Source organism: Chiroxiphia lanceolata, chromosome 14 (assembly GCF_009829145.1).
Source record: "Chiroxiphia lanceolata isolate bChiLan1 chromosome 14, bChiLan1.pri, whole genome shotgun sequence".
NCBI lineage: Eukaryota > Metazoa > Chordata > Aves > Passeriformes > Pipridae > Chiroxiphia > Chiroxiphia lanceolata.
The window spans coordinates 4,393,001-4,410,938 of NC_045650.1; the positions used below are offsets into that span (position 1 = coordinate 4,393,001).

The following is a 17,938-nucleotide window of genomic DNA, read 5'->3' on the forward strand; positions in this document are numbered from 1 at the left end:
CCAACCCAAACCAGTCTGGGATTCTGGGATTTTAACTGTTCAGGGACCTATTGAGTTTCTGTGACATTATTGTATCCTTTGCTTTAAAAAAAAGCCAAAAACAAAACCAAAAGCCAAACAACAGAAGTCATTTCTTGTACGTAGAAGAACATCTCACAGGCTGCAGGGAACACGTGCTGAAAGCCCCAGGAGCTGTGTGAGGAACACGAGGCTGCAGAGTGTCACTGGGAATAGGGAGCTTCTCAAACCCCTCAGATGAGCAGAATGTAGGGCAAGCCCAGCAGCTTTGAGACAGCCTCTAGCAGAATAAAAGTGAGGTATCTGTGCCTGACACCTCTGCTTTCACCAATCTCTTCTGGCACATCCACAGAGCTGGGCCAGCACTTCACACAGGGCTGGACCTCCACCACCCCCCCCGGGTGTAGGACACTGTCCAGTCACACTCAAACCCTGCTTCAGTCTTCCCTACTACCAAATTTGAATGGTTTGACAGCAAACATTCTGTTTACTTACCTGAATCAGGACTTGGCACATCACTTTATATCACTAAATTGAAATGCATTTCTACAAGGGAGGTAGTTTAGCTCCTCTCATACATTTGCAAGTCCCTTTGGGAAATTCAGTCTTCCCCATCTTTGGGGCCTCATTTTAGCCCATAGTTCTTAGCAAAAATACAAAATAAAACTGGTTACTACCTCAGCTGAGCAGCTTCACTATTATTCCTCCTCCATTATTATGTTTCCCCTTTCAGTATAACCTTCTTTTAGTACTCAGTGTGGTGCTTTAAGCCATTCATCAAATCTGTTTCTAATTCTTACACTAATACCAATTTTTAAATTATCTAACAGGTAATTTTCTGTAAATATAACATGCTTTAACTCAAACCTCTTCCTGGTCTCCAACTATGATGTTCAGAAACTTCTCTTACTATGAGATGCTATTGCTTTCTGCAGGAGACACTGCAGAACCCAAACCACAACGTGCAGGTGGTTTCCTGCACACTAAGATTTCTCGAGAAGCTCTTCTGGTAAATGACACAAGGGAGTTGTGACTCCACTTCTGAGCAGGTGTTGTGATTTAGGAAATGACAGTCTGCAACTGGAGGTGGAATCACTACATGTGGGAGTGTTCTGAGGTTTAGGAAGGCAAGTTGAACTAAATGCTCCTGGAGCAGCACCCACTTTGTTTTCCTGATTAGCCTTTGCCCTGCTGGGCATTCACGGGGCAGAAAACAGTAATGGGCACACACCCTGGAGTCACTGCTGCAGCTTTTTTATAAAACTCCGTGCTTAGCAGGCTTCTCTGTGTTCTTTCATCCTTATTTTACTTTAGGAGACTTTTTTCAGTTGATGACAGGAAACCTTGACATCTTCCCCGAGCGCGTGATGTAACTGTGCCATCCCCACGGAGCCCTGGGCTGTGCAGAGCTCCCTGCTCTGCTCACCAGCCAAGCCTGCAAGGGAAACACAGGCACGATTTTAAGGCTTCTCCTTCTCCTTGCTTTTGAAAGCATGAGTGGAAAATGTGTTTAAAAATTTGTGTTCCAGATCAGACAGATTTGACCCTGATTCAGTGTCCTATTTCCATCAATGGCCAACACTGTTTGCACCATACAAAGAAAGGCCTCTGGTGATGTTGCCCTGCTTTGTTCTCCATTTCCAGAGAACTCCAGGAGAAAGCTCAGATATACCAGAGAGAGTATTTTTGCATTTTGAAGTATAAAATTTTTTGTGTTTGTGGCATCCTGTAGCAAAATGTTACAAACTCTCTGCTGCAGGATGTCGTGGGTAGATTTGGGAATGCACAGTGTCTGTGTGTATGCACCACATATTCAGATTATTATTTTCTCCTGTGGTTATTTGACATCTTTCTTCTCTCTGTCCTAGATATGCAAGTTCTGCCATTGACCATCCAGGAAACACATCCATGAGGAAGGTAATGATTTATAAATGTACTTTAAATGAACGAAAAAAATCCTCAATTGTTTAATTCATTGTCATATTTTTAAAAGATATTTAAGATATCCCAAACTCTGACATTTGTCTGTTATGAAACAGCTGAAAACAAAAATCTAGACATAATTTCCATGTTCAGAAAATTGGCTGCTGCAACCACAGCAGGTCAGTGTGTCTGCAGTACTAATTAAGTTTGGGAACCTTAGTGTGAGTTCTGAAGTATGTGCTAGTTTGGGGTGAAGAATCACACACGACGTCTAGTTTAGAAAATACCTCTGGAGGAAGGGTTGCCCTGAAGGTAAAGAAAGTTTTTAAAATAATTTTAAAAAATATTTACACAGTATAAATACAATGATAGGGAGGGATGAGATTAAGTTTTTCAAGTATTTTTGCTGTACCAATTTTGAGGTACTCCATTCTTCGATGGAAAATAGCCAGACATTGTTTTATTTTTTAGTATTTGGCAAATACTTCATACAAAGGACAAAAAACAGAACTGTCATTTGCAGGATGTCAGTTCTTCACTTTGACTTGGCACTTTTTACAGGGATTTGGTTGGGCAGGGCTTGAAGCAACCTGGTCTAGTGGAAGGTGTCCCTGTCCATGGCAGGAGGTGGAACTGGATGTGCTTTCAGGTCTCTTCCAACCCAAACCATTCTGTGGTTGGGATAACTCTCTGATCAATAGTTTTTCTTAAAAACTCCTAAGGTCCAAACTAGTGGAGGTACAAGGAGCCAGTTTTGCTTTTCATTTAGTGTTCAGGTGACAGCACTTCTCCTTCCTCTGATTACGCTGAGACCTCATTAATTCACCTTCGTGGGGCACAGATTTAGCTCTGCCTCTTTGGTTTTTTCCCTTCCCCCCCCGTGCTGCTCTGGGCTGGGGTGGCAGGGTGTGCATTCTGTGACATTTGCTCTGTGGTGTGGTTTTGAGACAAGGATTGAAACGCTGTCAGCCCCGGTGAGCTCTCCCCTCATCTGCCTGTCTCCCATGGCAACTCTGAGTCACTCAGAGCTGTGAGTTCTGACTGTTTTCTTACAGTGTTTGCCACCAAGTTAATTATGTCAGAGTGGTTCCTTTATCTCTCAGAATATGGAGTTTGAATTCTGTACATTAGCAGTGCTAATTAACTACTGATTCCCAAGGTATTGTAAACCTTTCACTTTCTCTGGTTTTCTTGCTTTGAATGTGTTATATGTGAGCAGAAACAAAACAGAGTAAGACTAATTAACTTAGCTCTTTAGAAGAACTAATATTTTCTGCTCTCCTTGGTTTGTTGTGCTTGTATTTTCATTATTTTTCAAACTTTTTTATTAAATGATGGCACACCAGTTTCTGGTGAGTATCCTAATGTGTATCTCCTCCAGATGTGCCATTTGGCTGGCACTTCTTTAAATTTAATCACCTGTCATTTAATTATAGGGTTTTATTCCATCACTATATTTCTTTAATCTAAATTGTGGCAAAATTTGGTGGTGTCCTTTTCAGAAAGGTATCTGCTTTGCCCTCGTGCATTTTTATGGAGGCAGGAACGTTGAACAGATTGTTTCAGTCCCAGTCACCACAGACCTGCAGCTGCCACAAATGACTGACCAATGCTGCTGCTGTGATTGGAAGCACATCAATAAAACCCCCAATGCTGTTGTGCACATTTGATACTTTCTTACAGACTTTTGGTTTTGTGGCTGTATTTTACTCCATTTCCTCCAGCACAGGAGCAATATTAACCTTTGTCTCCTCTAGTGCTCAGGAACTGCTGATTCCTGCAAGTCACTAGAAAATGTTCAAAGCTGTGAATGGGCTAAATTACAAATAGGTGTGTAAATGTCCAGAACCACTCCCCCCTCCTCTACTTTTGTTTAAAATCAAACTTGGTCTCTCCAGTAGCTGGAACCTTGTTTTCAGCTGTTTATTTTCTAGAGCGCTTAAACATTTACATCTTTGAGGTAAATTCTTTCCAGTTTTTGAGTACTAACCCTGTTTTTAGAAGGTCTAAATAATGAGATACCTTTAGGGTTTTCTTCGGAATCTGTAACAATTTCCTAATTCAGCCACAAAAAAAAGAAAGAATTATTTTTGTTTCTCCTCAGAGGTATTCTGTCAACCTACCAACCCAACAAACTTCATTGTTTCTGTGGCTGGAAACAATTAAAGAACCTGACTTCAACATGTCTTTGAGCACATGACTTTCCACATTAACTATATAATGTTTGGGGTGGATATTTCTTTTTGAATGAATATTTGTACGACTATTTCGCTGATACTTACAATAAACTTCAAGTATCAGTCATTTATGCATCATTCATGTGAGTTTGTATCCTTGATTTTCAAACTGTATCATAGCTGTTCATGCAGATAATCCTTGATGATTTGATTGCAATAGTAACAAATAATTTTATTATTACCTGCACTGGTGTTTCATAATTATTTCTTTTTTTCTTACAGTCATTCCATTACGCTTCCCTCAGGGTAAAGAGCAGGAAATGGTCAAAAGGTAACTGATTGCAGTTAACATTTTGAAATTAGAAATTGGGGCTCCTTCTCTGATAACAACTGAGCTCGGTCAAGTGCCAAAGTTCACCTTAACTCAAGTGTTTCTAAATGTGATGGCAAACACCAAAGTAAAATGCCGAATTAAAATACCGAAATAAATGTGTTATAAGGTATAGTATTACTTGGCTGAGTGGTACAATTTCCTTTGACTGAGGAAGAAGACAGGTAGTATTTGTATATTTTGCTATTTCCTCCTTCTTTATTTATGGCCTATTTGAGACATCAAACAATAAACAGAAAAATAGTTATAACCTAATAAATTCATATGAAAATACGTGGCTCTAATTCAGTTGGTTGGCTTAATCTCCTTAAAATGTTCTTTTTATTATACTACACGCTTTTGGAACATCTAAACCAGCCCAGGACACAGCTCATATAGTTACTCTAAATGAGAAAATCATTGAGAACTTGGTTGTGGAATGTTGCAGAACAAAGGACAGTGTTTTGATGTTCTCTAAATTTCTTCCCTGTTTCACAGCTGCAGGTCAAATGTAATTCTTGTATCTTTATAAACTTGATTTTTCACTTTTAGAAAAAAAAGTCTAATAGCTTAAGGAAATTTCTTACAGAGGTTTTTTTTCAGGAAAAAATGATATTATAATTTAAACTCCCTGGTTTATAATATTTACAAGGCACAACTAAAGTTCTAAGCCTCTTCATTAGGATTTACTGCAATAACACCAAGGGAAAAACCTTTTCCTGGTGCTGTGCCTTTAACAGAATGCTGTGAAGTTAAAATATTGCTGTTCACTTAAACTCAGCATAAAAGACATGTAAGCATTGCCTTGTTATGGAAATGAACAATCTTTCTTTTTTATTGACCATAAAAATTGGGTTTAAAAATTCCCAGAATTTGACAGGCCTTCTGCTGCTAAGAGGAAAAAGTAATATCTACATTTGTGTGCAGATTGTGTCATACTCTGAGTTTCTGACTGAGGCTAAATAAGTACATAAATGAATACAAATAAATAAATAAATAAATACAAATTCTTAGTTTGGAATGATGCTGCCCCTCTTAATCAGACAAAAGTGCAGCCCTAAGAGGGATGAACCTCAAGGGATTAAATAAACCACTGCACAAACCAGGCCCTTTTTATTTCGTGTTCACTCTGGAACCAAAATTGCAGAGCACTGTGGAATTTGGAAATTGTTCCTTCCACCTCCTCTCCCAGAAACTTGGAGAGGGTTTGGCTTGGAGGGTTTTGAATTGAACCATCATTAAAAAATGAGTGATGTGTTTATACTGAGCAGGGTTTTCCTGGTTGTGTTCTCAGGGAGTTCCCTGTCCAGCGTGAGCAGGAGACGCATTTCCTGCAAAGACCTGGGGCACGGCGACTGCGAGGGCTGGCTCTGGAAGAAAAAGGATGCCAAAGGTTATTTCACACAGAAATGGAAAAAGTACTGGTTCATTCTGAAGGATTCCTCCTTGTACTGGTACACGAACCAGAATGTAAGTATTGCAGAAAGTAAAACTGAAACCGTCGGCTTTATAATTCTTTTGGCTAAAGTCTGTTTTTACTGCATGGTTGGTTATGTCCCTGAACTGCCAATTTAATTGCCTGGTCTGGGTTGCTCTAGCTGGAAATATTTCATCTGAAATCCTTTTTTAAGGTCTATAAGTCCATGCTCAAGCTTAATAAAACAGCAGATGTTCCTGATGCTCACAAAGAAATGAATATGTCAGTGGTTAATACTTTTCCACAGGTCGTATTTATTTGGACTAACACAGTGTTCACACTCAGCCCTCCTCAGTTTCAGTTGTGTGAGGGGATGCATAAAATGTAATATGCATAAAGTGTATTTGTCTTAGTCAAGCATTGTGGGAAGCAGATGTGAAAATCTGAATGTGTAGATCTCTTTCTCTAAAAGTTATTTTTATGTAGATGCTCCTCTTGCTTTTTGCTGAATTAGTCTGGAGTTTGCAGTTTCTCGTGTGTAAAACGCTGCTCTTGGTGAAATTTTACTGAAAACCACTGGCACAATCTGCAGAAATGTAGGGGAAAATAACAGAGGGAGAAGCCCCAAATGGTTCAGTGCTGCTTTTCCATTTGTTTGCAGGGAGCCCCAGCGTGCAGGTGCAGTGATTGTTGGATATTTTACTCCATATCTCCCATTTTCTTCAGGAGAACAGTTTTAGCAACACGATTACCCTTCGTTTTTGTGTTTTTCTGTCAGCCAAAGCAGTGTGGGTGATGAAGGCCCTCGGGTTCTGTGCTGTACGTGTTGGTGACAGTGCTGCACTCGGGGTGGTGGCACTGGGGGTCCCACTGAGAATCAGGCTGTCAGTACATCCAAGCCAGACTTCATCATGCACTTGCTAATACTTCTCAAAAATCTGACAGGTGTTAATGCATCTCCTTGCTTTTCCTGCTGAATTACTTCAAAAGAAGTAAAAAAAGTGACAAGATGCACTTCCCAGTTATTACCTCTCCGTTTAATCACAGTGAGGTCCCTGCAGGAGCCTCCTCAGTTACTGTCAGCAGGGCAGATGGGCTGATAATTGTGCCTTTAATGGGAGACATCCACCAAACACCTGTAAAATGCAGATATATCAGGAAGAAACTTGAGAATTCTTCTCTGTTAAGGCCTTAAATGCAAATTTAGGTGCTGTGTTTGTGGCTGGAAGGTTTTCTATGATCTTCAGCAAAGGGGGATTAGAATGGCTGGGCCTCCTTTGAGAAACTGTCAGTTGAGTTACTTCACAAAGTTATTGACAATGTGTGATGAATTAAACACATTTCAGAGTAAAAACAGTATGGGGAAAATATGTTCAGTATTTTGTTTGATTGGGTGGTTGTTCTGTGTGTAAAACCCAAATGGCTGGTGCTCATTTCTCACTTCTTTAATTTGATATTCTCCCTCACCATCACTTTTTCCTCCTCTTTTGGCAGGATGAGAAAGCAGAAGGATTCATTAGTTTACCCGAGTTCAGGATAGACAGAGCAATTGAATGCAGACGAAAACAGTGAGTAAAGTGCCAGTTTTGTTTGTAAACCAAAGGATCGCTCTTGGAAGTTTACTGTGCATAGTAATAAACATTTGCAAAGTCCACCAAAGGAAGCTACTCAGAAAACTTTGACATCTGTAAATGATGCAGCATAGATCCCCTTAAGCTTTAGTATTTCTTTTATTATAGAAGATATAATGTAATGTAAACTTCATAGCTGGATTACAGTGAATTGAGTCTCTTTGCTCAGTTTGCCACATAGACCAGTTACAACTTCAGCTAAGTAAGTAAAGTAAAACATAGATAACACTTTACTCAAGAGATAAAACTTTCTCAGGTTCACAACAGCCACATTGGTAAGAATCAAGTGTGCAATAATTGCCTGTAGGAAACAGCATTAAAAATGTCATAGCAATGGATGGTAAATATAATCTTAATTTTCTCCTTTATGGAGGAAGCTTTACATACCCAATATTGTGTTGTTCTCAACTGCTAAAATATTTAGGTTCCATATGCAAAATGAGCATTGCATTATTGCTTATGTGCAGATTGCTACTTTTACATTCTGCTCCAAGTAAAAAGCACATTATAAGCTTTTCCATAATTAAGGCATATTTAATAACAGACACTCACTGGAAATTACTTCCAAGCAGTGTTGGGATTGGAATTAACATGTTTAACAGAATAATACCAATGCTTTCAGACAAGCACTTTGCTGGTATCTCCTCAGTTACTTGCATTTGTTTTCTTTATGCTTTCATAATTTAACTGAGCATCCTGGATTTTTGGTGTGCTTTTCCAATGACTGAATGCAGTTTTAGTCTGAGGAACACAAGTCCTATGACTATGAACACATGTGCAATGGAAATATTGAAGATATGAATTACAACAGAGTCTGCTCATCAGAAAATCAAATCTCTTCATTGCCTGTTCTTACATGGAGATGTTATTACTGTGTCTGAGAAGTACAAGATAGTGTAATTTATACTTCTATTCCTCCTTTCAGCTGAGGGTATCACTATAGAAATTACACATGAACTGAGCACTATAAATACCTCAGAGCAATGAGTAGATATTAATAATGATATTGAACAAAAATACAGGAAAAATAATACCCTTTTGTTAGAATATAAAGCACTTAACAGATTCAAGTGAATTAAGCAAGATCAAACAGAAGGTCGTTGTGCATAGCTAGAAATAGCTTCCAGAGCTTTCCTCTAAGCATGAGAGCACAATCCCTCAGAACTCTGCTCAGAGAAGCACTTCTGGAGGGTGTGTGCTCAGGAAAAAGTCTGATTAACTGAAACTTTGCACGTGGCTGAAAGCTCAGAACCTTCAGGCTTTGAATCCTTTCAGAAAGAGGCAGGTCCAGAGGTAAAAGTATAATGAAGATGTTCATAGTATATTCCCTTTATTCCTGAGCTGAATTTCCCTTTGATTTCTTCCTTCATGGACTATCATTTATATATTTCCCCCATCATAAAACCCACAGTTTACATTTGCCATTGTTTTATCTGGTCCTCTGAAGCTGCAGAGGATGTAAGTGCAGTGTCAGGCTCACTTAAATTTGGTATATCCAGCATGTGGGAGTGGAGGGTCCTGCTTGTATCCAGCCAGCTCCAACCCACAGCAGCACACATGGAAAGCATTCCCTGTCCTGTGCTGTCTTACCAAGGACAGGAGCCTGATTCCATTGCCTGATTCCACTGAAAAGCTAAAATCCCACTGTCACTTCTTCAGCTCTCTCTCAAAGCAAAGCTAAGAACATTTGGGGACTCAGCTTGGATTTCCCCTCAGATTTCTGTTGTTTTCAGAGCCACTGATGTGAAATGTTCAAACCCCTTTGAACAAAAGGATTTGAAGTCTTACTGGGATAATTAATGGATTTCTCTTTCCCAGTCTTCTGCTGGATGGAGAGTTCTGTTCCATAGCTTCGCTGCTCCTGATGTCCACAGCACACAGGGAATGGAATAGCCTTAAGAAAGCTTTCACAAGAATATACAGTAATTGCATTATTCTGTATGGTTTGATGATTTGCCTCAGTAATGCATTTAATGAAGGTACACTGATTATTATCTCAGACTGGTTCAGCTCTCCGGGCTATATTTGGACCTAGAATGACCTCATCCCTGTGAAAGGAGGCTTTTTGCACTGACACTGAAAACCTTTCCACTGCTTTTAGGCAACACCTGCATCTTCCTGATTAAAAATGGTCATCCTGTATGAGGAATCATAGTTATTTCAGTCTGCATGCTGTGGCATGACATGAACATTGTGTTATTTTCAAAGACACTGGTAATTATAATGCCCCATGATGAAGCTGATCCCCAGATATAAAGACTAATTGAACTAGTAATATCATTAATCATTATTAACTAGTGCTTTGCCTGAACCTTCAGCAATTTCCACACAGTGAAAACTTTCATTGCCTGGTTAATGCAAATTTAGGTCTCGAGTTTATCAAGGATAAATTGGCACTTTGTATTGAGCCTGTGCAGTTGCTCTACACAAATGTCATTGATGTGGTACAAGTAGACATGAAGTTTTGAGCAACACAGAGATGAAGTTCTAGCTTAAGTGTTACTACAGTTTTAGTAATTTTTATTACTTGTGCAAAGAACTTGACAGGCTTGCAGACAGCAAACCCCACTTGAGCAACTACTGGGTCCCCACAGGGAAGAAGCTTCCTGGGCTATATTAGAAGTGATTATTGCCTTATCCTTGGCATTCATTACACCACATCTACATCATTGCATCCAGTTTGGGGCCCTCCAAAACAAGCAAAATGTAAAATATACAGATATCATTCTTTTGCATTATTCATATTTATGCATCTTGAATTGTTTCCCTGGAGACTTTTCTTCTGTTCCAAATGCTGGCGTATCTAAATGTTTCCCTAATAATAATCTCGGTGACACTGCTGGGAGATGAAGATGGATTTATTGTCATATTTTGCAGCCCTGACACAGAACTGCAAAACATTTCAGTGAAGAGTTTGCACAGAATTAGGATCTCCATGTCATAACAATAAAGGGCTGTTTTCTGAGTCTGTAAACATGTAACAGTGCAATCCATTATTGCAGCTGGAATTGTCACCATCTCAGGGAATCAACAAAATATCAGGCAAAAAGATCTTAAGGAACATTCACGTAGTAGCCAATTAAGTCTGCTGAGACCTGGCATGTGAGAACTCCTCTGCAGGAAGACCTGCAGCATTTAACTGATCTACCCTTGACAAAATTCTTGCTGTTTCTGCATTTTATGACACATTCACAAATTCTTTACCAACTGAGACAGGAGCCTGTGGTGCCTTATTTGTTGCATAGTCCTGATTTCACCTCCCTGTCCCTTAATTGAGGTGGAGTTCCTGTGAGAATGTAACAGTCAAATAAATAATCACAGAATCACAGACTGGTGTGGGTTGGAAGGGGCCTCAAAGATCATTTAAAAATCACTTTATTCCAACCCCCTGCCCACGGGCAGGGACTCCTTCCACTAGAAAATGATCCACTGATCACAGATTGGATGACATTACAAGAGCACAGTGGAGCCAAATTAAATTGTGTTTATCACACTAACTCTGATGTTTTCTAACTTTTAAAAGGTTCATTTGAAACCCCAATATTGGCATTTTAATGCCTTTATGTATGTAAATGTCCTGTCTAGGAAAATAATCTTATTTACAAGCAGGCAGTCCATCATGTGATATTCTCTCAGGATTAGCTGAGAGGATTAGGATCTTTAGATCCACCACATAATCCTCCCCAGTTCCAGCCAATCCTTACACCTCAGCACTGGGAGATGTTGGGCAAATGGAACAGGAGAAGGTGTAGATGTTGCACAGAGTTCAGACCAAAAATATAACTCTGCAGGAGTGTTTGTTCAGTCATGACTTTCTATTTTGAGCATGAAAAATTTAGCCCTGTGAGGAATTTCTGTGAGGAGGTGCAGTGTTTGCTGATTACTGTGTAATTAATGATGTGTAGTGTCCTGCTCTAATTCACGTGGGTATAAAGGCTTGCACAAAACTATTCCACTTTTCTTACCCACAGACAGCTGTTTTCACAGAATCACTTGGAGTTGCTGGCACTTGGTGGGCACAGGGGAGCAAAAAAGTTCTGCAACAAGAAGCAGGACACTAATAGTGAGAATTTTTGACATGAAAATCCTGTTATACCAGTTGGGTAAAAGAACTCATCAATTTGATCAGAGCACCCTTTAAACTACATTTATATAATGATCCCAAGTAGGTATAATTAACAGGCCTATGCCATCTAGTGGGCAGCAGAAAGGTTCTACCCCGTGTGGGATTTCACATTTAGTCACTGCTTTTATTCGCAAAATAGAAGTAGCCAGGGGGATGAAGCTTTGCAGTTGGAATTATCACTGTCCAGACACCAAAACAATGCTGAAATACCTCTCCAGTCTTCTTTATGGAATTTAGATGTTTTATGATGACCTTCTGTGCAAAGATAACCTCACCCTTTTATACCTCTAATCTCACGAAAAAGGAAACTGCACATAAATACAACTCTTCTGTAGGACTTTTGTTAAGAAAGCCTGGTACTGGATGCATTTTAGTTTATACAATATATAGGAAAATCAGTGTGAGCAAGGGAAGGTTCCTCAGCTTTCATTTTGTCTCTGAAAACTGAAAGAAATTGTAGTAATTAATAAAACACTCATTTGCATTTAAGCTATTAATAGTGGAAACATTGCATCACAGGTTCTTCATAATTACACGTGTAATGATTCCTAATCTGGTTCTTACATCTGGCAATTACTACCTAAATGTCAGTATTTTAACATAAATGTTATGAATGATAGTGTGGCATTTTTTTAACATTTGCCACCTAATCAAATTAATAGTCATTAAAGCTGGGAGTTTGTGGTTTCCTTGATAGCAATGCTCATTTTCATTATACCCATACAAAAAATTTGTAAAAATATGACTATTGTTCTTAGCTGAGGGAGAGCCCAGGGATTAGATCACATAAAAGCATTAATAAAAAGCATTTTATGTGAACTATAATCACCCGTGCTGTCAGACTGATTATTATCTATTATTCCAGTGATTTCTAATTTAACAGAACTTGGCAGCCCTCTATATTTCTTTCTGTAGGACACAAAAAAATCCAAATATATGAGCAGAGGTGGGGGGATCAAACCCTTATTCCTCTAGCTGATCTTTGGAATACAACTAGGATGTACTTCAATATACTCAATAAGATTTTCATGAATTTGTTAGATGTGAAACATCAGTGGTTATTGAAAGGATTTATATTTCTAAGTCCTTCAAGGGCTTTTGGAATTTTTACAAAGCATGAGGTTCACAAATGGAGATGTAACCAGAGCAGGAGGAATGCAGCTATAAATCTGTGCAGCAAGATTCAGCCTGAAGGTTACAAATGCCTGTGAAACCTGTCCCATGCTGAGGAATCACTGAGCAGGGCAATCTTGTGTATTTGTAGATAAGCTGAAAAAAGGTGGGTTTTATTCTTTGTGCTCTTTTCATAGTGCCTTCAAAGCATGTCACCCCAAAATAAAGAGCTTCTACTTTGCAACCGACTGCCTTGAAGAAATGAACAGGTGAGTTGTGTCTCCTCCTGATCGTGGGATGTTCTTTATCCTGGTGCTTCAGCATTTCATCTCCACAGGAATATACTCTTGGAGATCATGCTGGCTGATGGGGTTCTCAGGACTTAGTCCACTCAGGCTTCCATTAATTTTAGTAAACACATCACATTCTGTGGCTCACTTTGCTGAAATTTTCTGCAAAGGAAAGTCAGTTGTGTTGGTCTCATCTACATTAATTAGAAATTGGGGTTTGTTTATGGGTATAAGGTTTATCACACTTGTGATTTTTTTTGTTAATCAAGGTTGGAAGTCTTAGTGGGATCAATGTTTCTCTTATATAAAAACAATGCAAGCACAACAAGGCTCATGCAGAGTATGCCCAGTGATGGGATAAGGTATTTTAAAGTTAGCTCTGGTGAAAATCCACAGTAACATGACAGGACCTAAAACCAGAGAAAAACAATTTGGAGTAATTTTTGTAACAGGAACGGGATTGAAATTGAGATGCATTTATTTTTTATGCCAGAATTTATATATATATATGTATAAAAAGAAATAAGAATCAACTTCCTCCCTGCCCCCAAGGAAAAACCCCAACATTGAAACTCAGAAGTAACTAATTTTGTTCACCACATCACTGTCCCAGCACACAGCAGAGGCCAGCAAAGTTCCATTTTGGGGGCTGTAGTGTGCTTTTAGATGTCCTTGGGTGTGCTGGGAGGACATTCCAAACTTCTGACTGGACAAGGCCCTGGACAACCTGATCCCACATTAAAGCTGGTCCTACCTGGGCGGGTGTGGGAACAGACACCTCCTGAGAGCTCTTCTAACCCAAATTACTCTGTGCTTCTCTGGTGATTCAGTGATGAAAGGAGAGCTTAGGAAAAGGTGGGATGGTGCCTTTGATTCTAAAAGGCACAGTCAAATGTCCTACCCCCTCCTGTTACATCAGGAGTTTGTGTATTCCCAGCTGAGGTGAAAAGCAAGGACACGTGGGACAATGTCACCACATTGGGAAGTCTGAAATCTTTCCTGGCACAGTTGTCTAAAACTTTGAGATTTACTTTGTTATTACTTGGAAAGACAGAGCTACATCAGGATACAGCTGGATTTTTCTTTGGAATACTAATGCCTAAAAATTATTATCGAATTGAACATTTCTATTCCAAGGTTTTCAGGACACTGTGTTGGTGTAGGAGACTGGCTGGGTTGAAGCAGCTCAGGCCAGTTTACTGTCCACTGAGGAGGATGATGAGGTTCAGTCACCAGGATACTTTCAGGGTATAAATTTGCTGAAACGTATTTTTTTCCCTGTTGTTAATGTTCCATTGTTCAGTTCTGTTGTGTGGCTCAGATTTGTTCAGGCTAAACCAAAGGGAGGGTGTTCTGTTGTTTAACTCAGCGTGGTCTCTGCCTTGGCTTTAGTTACTGTGGGAGCTCTCGCTCGCTGAAGTGCCATCGATCATATTTATCTATTATACATAAAGGGTTCTGACTCAAGGAAAACCTGCAAGTCTTGACATAATTCAGTAACCTGCTTTTATAATATCCATTGATTTTTCCACGGGGAGCCAAAGGAGCTGCCTTTATGGCAGTGTACAGCCTTTGAGCAGAGGAACAGCTGGGAAGGTGCCAGCACGTCTTTTCATATCATACCACCACTTCACATCCTTTACTTTGGAATTTACAAGACCCTTTTTCCTGATTTTTTGGGTCTGATTCCCACAGGAGAAGGCAAAGGGTGAACTTCTGCTTGAAGTGTTTTTGTGCAGCATTTTCCGTTCAGCAACACTGTTCCTGTAGAACACTTAGAATTCTCTCCTCACCCAAATGATGGATGACTCTGCTACCTCTGTGAAATCCCTGGGCATCCCCTGCAGCTTTTCCATGCTTCCTGGAACTCCTTCTCCCACACGCCCTGTGTGAAATTCAAAGTGAGGAAGGAAGATTCATAGAGGAGAAGTGCATTTAAAATACTAATTTCACAAATCTCTCTCTTCCCAGCAAATTGCTGACCATGTAATGTGAGGAAATAGGGCAAATGCTTTGCATGGTATCTCCCTTTCCTGCTGGCACCACAAAATTTAACTGGATTTTCCATGCTGACAGAAGGGTAGATCCTTCATGCTGAAAAGGAAAGGAGTTCTAACGTGGAGAGGAGCATTCTTTATTCACTATGTGGGGAATCTTTGCTCTTTCTTCAGCTGCCTTTGCCACCAGCTCTTGTTTTAACAGCTCTTTTTAGACTTTCTTACATCAGGTTTCCTGTTTTAATAGTTTTTCCCACTCCAGAATATTTTCATCTGCCTTTGACCCAGCATTGCTGGTGGGGGGGTTGTACCCAACAGGCAGGAATTGATTTGTCTGTACAGATCGAGGTGCTCAGCTGGGGCTGAGCTTTTCCTGCTGTGCTTTCCAGTGCAGACACACTTGGCTCTGCAAAATTAATGCTCGTGCTGTTTTGTCAGGTCTTACACGAGCACAGTCGTGTTCTTGGAAATGAATTAATAATGGAATTGATGAGCTCATCTTTTGCTTGCTACTCCAGGCTTGTTAAAGGCCTTATTTCCCAGAAGTGCTTCATCTATTACCACCCCACACATAACCTGTTTATGGCTTTAATTAGCATTGAGTTTAATATTCGGTTGTTTTACAATATCTACTTTATTTAAAAGTTCCATGTCATTGAAGTCTGCAGTGCGGTGCATTTACAACCTCCTCATGGGCTCCAAATATTAAATTTAAAAAAGTTTCTATTTTAAGCTGAATAATCTGATCACATTTGATTTGAATAACTGGGTTAACTTTGCAATTTTAATAAATCTTTTGCATTCATTCAAAACACATAACAAAAATCTGCTACTGAAAGAGAATAATGATTGATTTTTATAGGGGTTACCCAATATTTTTCAAGGAAAGACCTGAAATATTATAGTTCAATATTTCTTTTCAAATGAAACTGCTTGGAAATTGAAGTATTGTGAATTAAGTCTCTATTGTTTATAAGCAAATGTTACGGTGTCTCCCATCTACATTTATGTATGGAGTATAACTGAGTTACTCCAGACTTCCCCTAAATCATCCTGTTTGTTACTAAAGTTTGTTCAACTGCCTCCCTTAAATTTGGGGTGGTTTAGTGTCCTTGAGAGGTCTTGGCCAAATCAGATGGTGAGCCAGGATTGACACAGCTTTTACAGTTTCAATGTACTTTATCTTCACTTTAAAGAAACCAACACCTCAGAAAAGGCCTTGGCAATTAAAACTTTCATACATGTGGCCCTATTAGACATTTTCCCCCTAAAACAAGAGCTCCTGGAGAAGTGTCACATCTGCCTGGCCTAATTTAACAGTTCTTTAAAAATAGGGCTGAGTTATTGCAGAGGTCTTACTCCATGAAAAGCAAGGAGAGAATTCTGCAGAACAGGAAAGGTATTTTTCAAACAGAAATCCCTGAAATGGAAGTTCCCAATGGTGCTGTAAGTAGACATAGAGAGCAGGTTTTCCCATTCCTCCTTTATATTCCCATAAACTTGTTTCAAACCCGTGCTCGAGGCCACATCAGCCCTCTAATTTATTGTTCTCACATAAAAGCTCAGAATTTTCAGCACAAGTAGAACAATTTTGTGATCAGAATGAGCTGCAGGCCCGGGGACGGGGTGAAACCACAACATTTATGGGAGTGAGCAGGGCAATAGTGGAGGAGAACACCAGGAATTCCTAAGAGTGAGCTGTAAGTCTTCCAAATCTCCTTTCCTTGGCTTGTCACCCAGCTCCTCATTTCTAGGATTTATGGATGACTTACTATAGAGCCATGAATTACCATTTCCCCCTTAATTCAGTTTGAGACTCCCTGGTTTATAGAGTTGCACTAAAGGAGTTTGCAATCCACAATTGCAATTATCCACCCAAATTAGCATTCAGGTGTGAATTCCTCCCTGGTGCAGGAGCAGGATCTGCATTGGCTTTCTGCACTAATTTAAATTACAAAATTAACTTAATCATATTCTGCTGTAAATAATACCATTGTGGGTTGATCCAGTTCTTCTGGGAGCCAAAGAGTTCAGCTGCATTTAATATTGCAGGTTTAGTGATTCCAGCTCTGCATGTGTCCCAGTCCAGACTGGGGTGTGAGACGTTGAGCTAACACTGCCAAACCTGAAGATTTAGTAAGACAAATAAGTAATATCATAATTAAATAGTTGGGCACTTAAGAGGATTGTTTGGCCTATTTGATCTGATTTCTTTAAGACTATGTGAAAGTAGAATTACATAATTTCTCAAGTAAATCATCCCATTTCTTAAAAAAAATCCCCTCTAAATCCCAAAAAAACCCCACCCAAACTTTAGATCATGCTAAACTCAGTTCTGTTGCTTATAAGGAATGTTTCCTTTCTCCAGAGCTTTCTTTCGGCCCAATCATTTGGTGAAAGCTGGGGCAAAGACTTGAATAAATGACTAAAGAGTAGTTCCAGCTGAGTGAATTTTTGTGACTGTTTTGGTAGATTTTCTTAGGGATTATTATTGGTTTTATGTGAAATTATAGTCTATCAGTTACTGTGTGCATATTCTTGGTGCTACATGACTATATTTATACCACAAATGCTATTTTACTACCAGAAGGGTAATTTATTTGCTACAGAAATAATAAACTTCCTTTGTCTGTTACCCACTGGGGAAAACCAAGACCAAACAAAGAAACCCACACCAAACCAGACTTCTGAGTAGAGAGGCATAATTGTGCCTTTGTTTGACAGGGTGAAGTTTAAAAAAAAATTGCAAATAAAAATAAATATCCCATTAAGTGCATGAAGTAGATGCACATGCGAGGAGGGCACGAATTGCCACGGTTCACTTGTCAGCTCGGGAGCTGTCTGGGGCTTTTTTCCTGTTTTTCCAGGCTGACAAA

The 17,938-nt window shown here is 39.5% G+C and overlaps 1 protein-coding gene across 4 annotated transcripts in view; it reads left to right on the top strand.

Moving 5' to 3' along the window:
* Nucleotides 1-17,938, top strand: part of LOC116793858 (connector enhancer of kinase suppressor of ras 2-like) — a 171,947-nt gene that overhangs the window by 140,083 nt on the left and 13,926 nt on the right. For all 4 annotated transcript variants that reach the window (XR_004359608.1, XM_032702033.1, XM_032702036.1 and 1 more), the window contains 5 exons: nt 1,887-1,935; nt 4,401-4,449; nt 5,783-5,958; nt 7,400-7,473; nt 12,973-13,044. Coding sequence is in view for 3 of the 4 variants with exons in the window: in XM_032702033.1 (XP_032557924.1) it covers nt 1,887-1,935; nt 4,401-4,449; nt 5,783-5,958; nt 7,400-7,473; nt 12,973-13,044 (420 nt within the window). In the remaining variant the exon portion in view is untranslated. The remainder of the gene's footprint in view (nt 1-1,886; nt 1,936-4,400; nt 4,450-5,782; nt 5,959-7,399; nt 7,474-12,972; nt 13,045-17,938) is intronic.